The 12191-nt window shown below is 42.0% G+C and overlaps 1 protein-coding gene across 7 annotated transcripts in view; it reads left to right on the forward strand.

The window, feature by feature from the left end:
• The window catches only part of LOC141265445 (uncharacterized), a 124302-nt gene that overhangs the window by 59221 nt on the left and 52890 nt on the right, over positions 1 to 12191 (forward strand). For all 7 annotated transcript variants that reach the window (XM_073678564.1, XM_073678565.1, XM_073678562.1 and 4 more), the window contains one exon: positions 10062 to 10169. In XM_073678564.1, the coding sequence (XP_073534665.1) occupies positions 10062 to 10169 (108 nt within the window). The remainder of the gene's footprint in view (positions 1 to 10061; positions 10170 to 12191) is intronic.

Consider the following 12191-nt stretch of genomic DNA (forward strand, 5'->3'; position numbering starts at 1 on the left):
GACAAAAGGACCTCAAAATATAGTAGGGAGTCAAAATGACTCCCTTCAGTAGTTCTTGGTAAATTTTGAAAAAAACGCGCAAATTTTTCACCAAAATTATTTATTCTCACAAAATCTTTTTTCACATCATATTTGAGGAAAAGTCACCGAGTTTCAAGCCGGAATTCTGAAAAATGTAGTCACAGAAGAGAAATAAAAAACGAAAGGAGTCAAAATGACTCCATCAGTAGTTCTAGTGTTAAATGGCCCCTCCCCACACTCCATCCTCAGTGTTTTTCCTGGCCCTAGGGGTATTAAGAGGTTCCTGGGGAGCTGTGGCCGGCAAACAGTCTACCTACCTTTTATTACCTGCTATTAGCTGGGCAGCCTGGGGTCGATCAGGCTGCCTTCCTCCCATGTATGCTGCACCCGTGCCTGCTGGTACGGGGCCATACCATTCTCCTGCGCCCAGTGGCAACGCTGAATAGTGGTAGGTTGAGGTCCTTCTGTAGCTCCTCAGCCCACATCTTTCTTCTCCTTCCCCTCTGTCTCTGGCGTGCTACGTTTGTGCAGGAAGTAATGCGAGCCGTCGGAGCCCGGGCGCATGACATCACTTCCAGTTGCGTTCCAGGGTGGAATGCATGGCGTTTTGACGAGAAATTTGAATTGGGGAGCGTCCAGACTGCATCCAGTTGCTCAATCACTGCAGGACTTGTACTGATGGAGGAGAAGCCTCATCCTATTAAATGGGAGCGTGCGTGTTATGGTCTCTGGACTATAATTGACCCTGACTGAAGACACCTTAAGTGAATGGCTGAAAAAAACAAAGCAGTAAACATAATACAACTATATATGGTCCAAATGAATCCATATTACTGCCGAAATGACCTAAAACTCGGACGGACCATCATATACATAATACTGGGGGTCTCTGCGTTGCAGAAAAAAGTGACGGCCACTAGAGTCCATTTAGAAATTCTAAAAAATATTTGACACCTCTATGTGAATTTCATATATATATATATATATATATATATATATATATATATATATATATATATATATATATATATATATATATATATATATATATATATATATATATATATATATATATATATAATATATATATAATATATATATATATACACACAAGCAGTCCACAGTGAAGGAACATGATGCTGAGAACAATAATACAAGCTGTAAAATACAACTGTAAAAGCATGTGAGACAGCAGCAACACGTAGCTAGCCTATTCAATACTGTATAGAAAATGTATTTATGACTAAGAGAAACTCAGAGCATTAATATCCATATTCATAATGAGTGCGCTCAAACATATCACCTGATCAACAGACGCAGATGGCGCGTCCACGTTACCATGGAGGAGTATCACTTGATCAAATGATCACATGGCCGGAAGTGTCAAATCTTCCGTTACTATGGGCACAACCAGCATCTGCATGCCTAGAGCCTTTATGACGCGGCTGCACTGCCGTAGCCGAGGCGCACAGCGGCGTCTGCATCAAGGAGATGCCAAAAGCCGATGGACGCATCAGGACCGCGGAACAGCCGCATGCTGGCAAGGCAGCAACGGTGTATATCAGGAGATGGATATACCTCTGAACGCACAACCAATAACCACCCATGTCTAAATATGGCATCTTAAATTGGCACTTGGTATGTAATAGATCATATACTTTTTAAGCTAAATTTAACATTTTACCACATATATCACATATAATACATGCGAAATAACAATATTATTGCCATCTACTATATAATCGGCTTATCCCGTCTGTTTGTCCGTCCAGGAAATCCCGCGTCGCTGATTGGCCGCGGCCGGACCGATCAGCGACGCGGGATTTCAGAACAAGTAGGGAGATAGCAGGGCTGACTCCGCCCATGTGGTCATGTGACTCACCAACTGTCCATGACGTACTGAACATGTTTTGTCAGTCAGAGTGTGATGTACTTCTGTCACGTTCAGTGAACACGTTCTGTCAGTCACAGTGTGACTTACTTCTGTCACGTTTCATTCACCGTGGTACGCGGAACAGGAGACCCCTGGCTGCAGCCGCAAATAGTCGTGATGTAAGCGGAAGCAAGAGCCGGCTGCAGCCGGGGGAATTACGTGCTGGCTGTGCGTGGTCAGCGATGTTGTCACAAGCAGTATTGACAACATGACATAATTACAAAATTCATTAGGGGCCCCGGGGGGATACATTGGGGGTTAATTTAAAGTAGTGCACAACCCATTTAAACACTGCTTCGCTGATTAGTCGCGCCCGGTCGGCCGCATACATATTCTAGAGTACCCGATGCGTTAGAATCGGGCCACCATCTAGTACTAGATAAATATACCGAAATATTGTCATAAAGAAATGGATGATGATAACCAATGAATCAATATTCAAGATGAGTATGCTACAATGTTCAAAAACAATGATGATAAATTACAATAATAACACCCATTTCAATGCATATAGAATTATCATTGCAACCAGACATGTAATAGGCAATGTGCATATCTATATTTTTCACTCCGCTCTTTGCTTCTTCTATCAGGCGGTTCATATGATTGCTCCGCCCATGGAACTTTGAAGCCCAAAAATATCACTTCTTGACATTAAATGTTGAAAAGTCCGATGTATTAGATCCAGTAAAATCAATAAACCGGTCACTGATAGCCAATGAAAGATCAGTACATAGCGCAACAAAGCTAGTAAGGAGCCAATATAGAAATAATTAAAACCTAATACAGGTATACATAGACAATACACATAATAAAATATTTGATTATAGTCCAGATGTACAGTGGCTCACAAGCAAACCGGAGACTACAAAAATGGGACAAAGCTAATATTCTCATTAAGCCCCTTAGGGTGCAAAGTCTTTAAAACCCATATCCACCTGGATTCAAGCTGAGCTAATTTTTGTGAAACAGGGCCGCCTCGTATTCCTACCTCAATACTATCTATACCCTTAATGCAGTGGAGTCACAATTGTGATGTAATTTAAAGTGGCGTGGGATGGTCTTCAACGTGGATGTGTCCACGTGGTCAAGTGCCGTCTCAATCCCCAGCACATGCTCTCTTACTCGTGTTTTCAACTGACGTGTGGTCATGCCAATGTTAAGTAAGTCCACATGGACACGTGGCATGATATATCACGTATCGTGTCTGACATGTAATGTATTTGTTAATCTCAAAAGTTGTGATTCCACTAGTCACAAAAGTCAGTACTACGGTCTGTTGGGACAGGCGACACAATGACCACACGAACTACAGCCACGCCTCCTACCACCCACTCCATCAAGGAATGTAAGTCTAGGTTTTCCCTCATAGTGACTCCGCACAAGGTGATCCCGAAGATTTTTTAGCACGTCGAAACGTTATCGTTGGCTTATCAGAGAAATATCTTGCCAAGATAGGATCGGTTCTAAGGACTGGCCATGCCTTTTCAGGCTGAGTTCACACGATGCGTATTTCATGCGTTTCCGCGGCGTTTTTGCAGTTGCGTAAACGCCGCGGAAACGCATGAAAAACGCATGGTAGAAGGGAAGCAATGTTCCCCAATGGAAATCCGCATGTGCTGTGCCCATGATGCGGATTTTTCCGCAGCGTGAACGCTGCGGTCAAAAATCCGCAGCATGTCAATTAATTTTGCGGAAACGCGGCGATTTCGCCGCCATTGACTTGCATTAGAACGCGCCAATTCCGCAAGACAGCATCTGTACTTGCGCTATTGGCGCGTTCTAATATGCGGATGGTACCCGAGTGTGGAGGAGAGGAGAGTCTCATCCACACCCAGGTACCATTAAAAAAGCTGTAAAAAAAGAATAAAATAAAAAATGTATTCTTACCTTCTGTCGGCCCGCGCAGCGCTCCCGCTTGGTTCCCGGCACTTGCAGTGAGTTGTAGGACCTGCGCTGACGTCAGAGTCATGTGACGGGTCACGTGACGCTGACGTCGGCAGGTCTTTCAATTCAAAGTTGCCGGCAGCCGGGAACTTTGTAAAGCAGGACAGCGCGGGCCATCGGAGGTAAGTATATACGCTCTCTCGGGTCACACTATATAAATCCATGCTGTTTGCATGGATTTATATAGTGTGACCTAGTTGTCAAGCACTTTCCAGGTGATGCTAAAATCGCCTGGAAAGCGCTTGTCAATCTGCATGTGAATCTGCATGTGGATCCGCATGTATTCTGCAGGAAAAACGCATGCACAATCTGCATGCGTTTTTTTCTGCCAGGGAGATGCAGAAATAATGCAGAAATTTTCTGCTTCATTTCTGCATCGTGTGCACATACCCTCAAGGACCTTCCTCATTGCCGGGACCTAGGTATGATATTTAGTGATAAATCTCACCATCTCACTATTCCGATTGTGCCTGGATCAATACAGAAGGCTATGACGAGTAGAATGCTTAGCCCTATTAAATGCCCTTTTAACTGACCTGCGGCTATAGCCACGTTCATAGAACCTTTCCTTTAAATCACGAGATTGAATTTCGAAATCGCTATCCGTGGAGCAAATTCTCTTAAGGCGTAAAAAATTGTTCCACTGGAACAGAACGTATCATATGTTGTGGATGCGAGGACAGTGCATGCAATAGAGTATTGGTGGATGTTGGCTTCCTAAAAATATTTGTCTTAATGCCATTATCTTTCTCTCTACTTAATCACATCTAGAAACTCCGCTTTATTGGGTTCACACTGATACGCTACATGGATATTCATATAATTTTCATTTAGCATGTCCATAAATTCTACCAAATGATGATGAGGTTCCTGCCAGATCAGAGCTAATGCTATCATGAGAGCACTATGTTTATGCACTATGCGATATATGGATTATGAATATGGATATTAATTCTGAGTTTCCCTTAGTCATAAATAAATTTTCTATATACTATTGAATAGGCTAGCTACGTGTTGCTGCTGTGTCACATGCTTTTATAGTTGTATTTTTACAGTTTGTATTATTGTCCTCAGCATCATGTTCCTTCACTGTGGACTGCTTGTGTATATATATATATGAAATTCACATAGAGGTGTCAAATAAATGTTTTTTATAATTTCTAAATGGACTCTAGTGGCCGTCACTTTTTTCTGCAACGCAGAGACCCCCCAGTATGAAGACTCCTTAAGGTAGGACTGAGGATCTAATATGAAGTGTGTCCTCCCTTAGAGATGCATCTGCAGAGCTATGTGCGAACCAAGGTCCAGTGAGTATTCCTGGTGTGGGTAGATCCCTCTTTGGTGTAGGATCCGATCTTATGTCATTTCCCCTTTTCTTTTTAGGGGGACAAGGATCCTGCGCCAAAGGTTAAAGATAAGACTACAAATCGAAAATGTGTCATTTGTATTAAAAAACTCCTATCTTTACATTAAAAAAAAAGTTATGCCAGCAGTGCATGGAAAAGATTGTTAAAGAGGAGCAGCCCTCCCTTACGGAAGAAGTAAAAGGAATGGTGCGTCAGGAGATTCAATCTTCCTTACCTTCCTTCTCTCGATCCTTTTCTGGGGCTCCCTCGGGTTCAAAAAAGAGAAAGTATGACCCAAGAGAGAGAGTTCAGATTCTAAAGCAGATATCTCTGTACCTGAGGAATGACTGGAAGAAGTTCTAACCCCAAATCGTAGTATAGACCAGGGTGATAAAAATGTATTTCTCATCAGAAGTCATTAAGGAGCTCTTATCTGCAGTAAGAGATACCATGGGAGTAGAAGAGGGGAAAATGACTGGTACAATCCAGGATGAAATATTTGGAGGGTTAAGATAAGCATGGTATTTCCTATTCATGATAATGTTCAGAATTTAAGTTTGGATGAGTAGGAGTTCCCAGAGAAACTTCTAATCATCCCGGGAGAACTAAAGGATAGATTCCCGTTCGATGAGGACTTGGCCAAATGCTAAATGGAAATCCCTAACTTGGACATACAAGTGACTAAAGTAGCAAAGAAAACTACCTTGCCATTTGAAGACTTTTCTCAGCTCAAGGACCCGCTGGATTGAAAAATGGATAGCCTGTTGAGGAAGACTTGGGAGATATTGGCGACTTCTCTGAGAACGAAAGTTGTTTCCACCTGAATAACAAGGGCCATGTTCCATTGCTTACAACAACTAGAAGATCATATCATTGGGGGCACTTTTAGAGAAGATCTGCTGGCCTCTTCAGAAAGTGACTGGGTTCCTAGCCAATGCTTCTGCAGAAACTGTCAGGATAGCTGCAAGAACTTCGGTCTCATCAAATACCGCGAGGAGAGCCCTCTGTTTTAAAGATGTAGAGCGGGGACATGGTGTCGAAATAAAAACTTTGCTCTAACCCATTCAGGGAAGAGTAGTATTTGGTCCAGCTCTAGACTATCTGTTGGAGAAAGCTATGGATAAGAAAGTCTCTTCCTGAACCAAGTCTTCAAGAGAAGATCATTTTGTCCACCACAGACTCTAACCCCACAATACAGAGGGGGAAGTAAATCAGGTCACTGGAGTTACCCCAAAGGAGAAAGAGAACGGAATATTTTTTTTTAGAACCAACGTCAAGAAGGGCAATGACGCCGAGCAAGTAGGAGGCAGAATTTCAAGGTTTCTTCCTCACTGGCAGAAGATATCACGAAATCAGAGAGTTCTAGATTCTGTCAGAGTGGGGACAAAAATAGTTCTCCTCCTACCCCATGTAAAAGTTGTAACAATATCTAAAGTTACAGAAGATCCTATTTTTGGGACTCCAAGACATGCAGGCATCAGGAGTGTTTCCTTCAGTTACAAATCTGGAGCAGGGCAAGGGCCATTATTCCTACTTATTTACGATAAGAAAACCAAACTGGGCCTACAAGATTATCACACATCTAAAAAGCCTAAATCATCATATTGCATACAAAAGGTTCAAAATGGAATCAATAGGATCCACGGTCCCATTAATAGGAAAGAATTTGTCATGGCAACTATCGACCAACAGGATGCTTATTACCACATGCCAATACATCCAGCGTATCGAAGATTCCTAAGACTTGCTATCACTCAGGGTCAGGAAGTTCTTCACTTTCAATTCAACGTCCTTCCTCTCTATTTCCTCAGCTCTCTGAATAATAAAAAATTATGTCCTAATTGGTAGCATTCATCAGAAAACAAGAGATCTGCATCACACCTTATCTGAATGACTTTTTAATTAAGAGTCCCTCTATTCCATGTCTCAGAGATCATCTCCAGTCCACAATGCCAACTCATCTCTGGGTTGGGTAATCAATTGGGAAAAGTCAGACTGGGCTAGTTCCACCGAAAAGTCTTCTTAGGGTTTCTACTAAATTTCCGAGATCAAACGTCTTCTCTTCTGGTAGCCAAACAGGTGCATATAAGATCCAAGATTTATGATCTAAGGAACCGAAAGACTGTGTCTATAATATAAGATATGCAGTGTCAGTACTGGGGTCCATGACAACTTGCATCCAGGCAATTCCTTGGGCTCAGGCCCATACAAGAGTCCTTCAAAATGTCCTCCTTTCATGCAGGGATAGATCTCCAGGTCCACTCAGCAGAATGATCTATCTACCCCATCAGGTAAAAGCATCATTTGGATGGTGACTCCACCCAGAAAAACTGGAAAAAGGAACAGCCTAGATTAAACATCCTCCATCATCCTTAACAGACGCCAGCAAAAGGGGAGGGGGTATATCTCAGATCGCTTTCCAAGTTGTCTCTTGAAAGGCATGGGCAGGCAATCTGCAAACTTCAGAGAATGAAGATCTGCAGAAGAAACCCTCAAATCAGGAAAATGCTTACTGCAGGAATCTTGTGTCAGGATTTATTCAGACAATATGACCACAGTGTCTCGCGCACAATATTCAGAAACGTCTCAGTAAGGATCTTTGGTTGGGCAGAACAACACAACCTGTCCTTGTAGGCCTTTCATCTAAACAGTTCCAAAAATATTCAAGCAGACTTTCTAAACAGAACAGATATACATCCAGGAGAATGGAGTCTAAATGCTGAAATTTTCAATATGCTAACCAACAAATGGGGGTGTCCAAAATTAGACCTTTTTGTTTAGTCATCAAAACTCGAAAGTAGATCTATATTTCTCCCTGAATCCGAACGATACTGCGGCAAAAGTAGACCCAGTCACCCACCCCTGGAAGTTAAGCTTGGCCTGCACATTTCATCCAGTTCTCTTGTTGCCAAGTACATTACATAAAATCAGAATGGCTTTGACTTTCTCCTTTCTGATGGTGCCTCTGTGGCCAAAAGAAGCTTGTTTAGGGCATTGAACATTCTGAAGGTGGAGGATCCTCGTATCCTTCCTCTGAACCATGACCTTCTACATCAAGGACCGATATATCACCCGCCACCCCACCTCCTCAGAATCTGTGCCTGTCAGCCTGACTTCTGAAGCCGCAATCATGAAACATAGAGGCCTCTCTGACAGCATTATGCATACCCTACTAAAAAGCAGAAAACGGGTCACAAATGCCATCTATTGTAAAATATGGAAAACCTTCACTTTATGGTGAGGGTCTGCTCCATTAGACCCATTTTGTCCAGACAGTCAGGATATTGGACTTTTTACGAGAGTCTGTTGAAAGGGTTAAAACCTAGTACCCTTTAGATACAGATTATCCTGGAAAGTTGCTTTCTTGGTTGCCATAACCACAAGGAGAGTTTGGGAGATCCAGACCTTATCCATTAGGGAACCATATCTGGGAATCCTGGAAGACTGGGTAGTACGCTACCGAGACCCATCTTTCTTGCCTATGGTGGCAACGGATTTCCATATGTCCCAGGAAATGATCCTCCCTTCCTTTTGCCAAAATCAACTGGCAGCAGAGAAATTGAGTTTCATTCATTTAGACTTCCGGAGAACCATTCTCTATCTGGAGCAAAGAGAAGCTTGGAGGAAGGCTCAGAACCTTTGTGTCCAATACTATGGACGAAAGGAGTAATGCTTCAAAAAATTTCCCTGGCAAAATGAATTAAGAAAGCGCTCATAGTCTTATAGAAGCCAAGACTTTTCTCCTCCTAAATCGCTGAAAGCTCATGTCACCAGAGCTATGTCTGTCTTCAGGGCTAAAAGGTCTAGTGCATTCATCAAGCAGATTTACAGAGCCACCACTTGGTCCTCGATCCATACCTTTACTAAGCATTATAGATTAAATTTAATGTTTATAAAAGATTTAGCCTTTGGGAGGAAAGTCCTTAAGGCAATTGTCCCTCCTATTCTTTGGTATTTCTCCTGTGGTGCTATCGTGGAGGGGATTAGAGAAAATAGAAACCGAATTACCGGTAAGTCTAATTCGAAGAGCCCTCCACGACAGCATAGGTAGCTCTCCCCCCCCCAACCTTTGTTCCTTATGATTATTTGATTCCTTAATGTTAAATATTGGAAGTATTCATATTTGTGTGCTCCTTTAGAAAAACACTGAGGACAGAGGGGCTATTTAAACCTTTGTGTTTCCTGTCCCTAATTTGGATGGGGAAGCAACCTCCTGTAATGCTGTCGTGGAGGGTTCTTAGAATTACTTACCGGTAATTCTGTTTCTAATTAATTATTTATTTTTTTTTCGTTTTTTTTTTTTCCCTGTAAGTGGGGCTGTTAGCCTCTGTTACAGGGGACATTCGGCCTCCTGGATGCATAGCAGAGCTGACTGGATCTCCTAGGACCCATCAGCTCATGATCTCTCCTTACACTCAGCGATCACATGATCACGGTGTCAGAGGAGGCAGCACCTTCAGCACTCCCTAGACTGTATTGTAGAAGTTTTTTTTTCAGCATTGTGTGTACAGCGATCAGAAATGCAAATATGATAATAAATCATATCTTCTGTGTATGATAGCCTGCTCCCGCCTCTGCAACTGCACAATCTCCTGAAAGCTGCTTGTTCTGAATTGATGTTTTAAAACATCAGTGCAGCTTGAAGTGTTCGTAGTCTAATGGCAGTCCAGAAGTAGTTAAAATAATTTACTCCCGCATACTACCTTAGCTATTGATCTATTTTGTTTGAAATGCAAGTAGTATGACTGACAAGTTGTGTAGACATTACAGAAGTATTTTAAAAGGTTGTAAAATGTTTTGTTTTTAATTCAAAGGAAACACTTGTGATTACAACTCCAGCAGAGTTTACTCTGGTTCTGGATCTGACTGAGGAGCTGCAAGCAGCAGTGAATGTGTTTAATCAGAACACCAAGCCAAGACAAGTATGTGTTGTGTGTTGTTTTTTTATTTTAAATATCTACGCTACTGGTTCTCTGCTATGGTTAATGGAGCTTATCCCTAAACCTTGTAAAATTGTGACTTGTTTGAGAATAGTGAAAAGACTTGTGAATAATTCAATTTTCAATACGGAGGGGGGGGGATGATAAAGTGCTCTAGTATATTAACTTTAAGGGTATGTGCACACTGTCAGGAGCCACTGTGGGTTTGACACTGCGTGTTATGTAGTGGAAGGGATTTGGAGAAATCCCATGTCCACTATGCGTCTCCATGCACCTGCGGATCACCCACGGACATGCGGCGCGTCTTTTCAGACCGCAGCATGTCAATTTCTCTTGCGGAGTCGCTGGTTTCCGCAAGAGAAACTAGATCACTACAGTGTATTGAATGCGGTGAATCCGCATGGTTCAATGAACACATGCAGATTCACCTGCATTCATATAACGCAGCGCTCTGGACGCAACAAAGTATGCTGCTTCCAAAGCGCTGCCTGTACAGATCATGTGCACATACTCTAATTGGTCTGTGTAGGCTGTGGACCACAGTTACAGCACATGGACCTTTTTAAATGTTTGTCTGCACATACCCTTAAACCGTAAACTGATGTTGTCCAGTTGGAGCCATTGCTCTAAACATTATTAGTGATGATGGTTCAAATTACCTATTTTGTGATTTGTTTTGTTGCTCTCACCTCCCCTCCTGCTTTTTACACAACCTTAAAATCTGTCTTAAATAGCTTAAAGAGGTATTCCCATCTCCAAGATCCTATCCCAATCTGTAGTAGGTGAAATAATATTAGCAAATACCTCCAATTAGAAATGTAGTATAGTATATGAAATTCGCTCTGTCTCTTTCCTCATGTGCAGGCAATACAGAACCTTAGGTATCCACGGCTACGACCACTAGCAGCTAGCTAACTGTCACTATATCAGTGAACGTAATCATGGATGCCTAAGGTCCTGTATTGCCTGCACATGAGGATAGTCACAGAGAGCGAATCAAAAATACTAAACTACATTTCTAATTGGAAGTATTTGGTATTATTATTATTATTAATAATAATAATAATAATATTATTCCTACTACTTACTGGGATAGGATCTTGGAGATGGGAATACCCCTTTAAATTTGTACAGTTGCATAAAACGTTAGTTTTAAAGGGTTTGGCCCACCATTACATATTACATCCATTGTATAGAATATTTGCTATGTACATTTGTGTCCAGAAATATTTGGAAAATGACCGAATCTTCGTGATTTGGGCTCTGCATGACAATTTTTTTTTATTTAAAAAGAAACGGAGATGCAATTGAAGTGTAGACTTTCAGGTTTAATTAAAGGGGTTGAACAAAAATATCCCGTAAAACATTTAGGAATTGCAACCATTTTTCTTCAAATCCTCCTAGAATCCTTTGCAGGCAATGACTGTCTGAAGTCTGGAAGCCATGGATGTCACCAAATCTGGGTTTCTTCCTTTGTTGGCCTTACAGGCCTTTACTGCAGCTGACTTCAGTTGTTGCTTGTTTGTGAGTATTTCTGCCTGTCAGCAGGATTTAGCAATAGAAAGTAAAGGCATAGCCATAATGGCGCTGTTATGCTAATTAAGCTTTAAGTTTGAGATCTCTGTTCAATGGCATCTTCATTAAGCCGAGCTCTCAATCTGTGCACGCGCCACTTTCGGCATCATTTTATTGAACACAGTCTGGAATCACACTGCGCACGCGCCGCCCACCCCAAGGATGATGGCGACTGTGCGGAAAAGTAAAAGGGAGGCAGGTCGCTGAATAATCAATGAGCTGTAAAAGAAAATGGTAGGCAGGCGAAGATGCACAGAAGACGTCCTTAGAAGAAAACTTTAGGAGCTGATTAAACAATAATCACTGATCGGATTTCTTGACCAAATTAATTAGTTTAATCAGCTTAACCGCACCATTATGGCCATGCCTTTGCTTCATATTGCTAAATCCTGCTGACAGGTTCTCTGTAAGGCTATGTGTGCACGTTCA

This window comes from Phyllobates terribilis, unplaced genomic scaffold, assembly GCF_046119375.1.
Source record: "Phyllobates terribilis strain yellow unplaced genomic scaffold, ASM4611937v1 Scaffold_4__5_contigs__length_816908805, whole genome shotgun sequence".
Classification (NCBI taxonomy): domain Eukaryota; kingdom Metazoa; phylum Chordata; class Amphibia; order Anura; family Dendrobatidae; genus Phyllobates; species Phyllobates terribilis.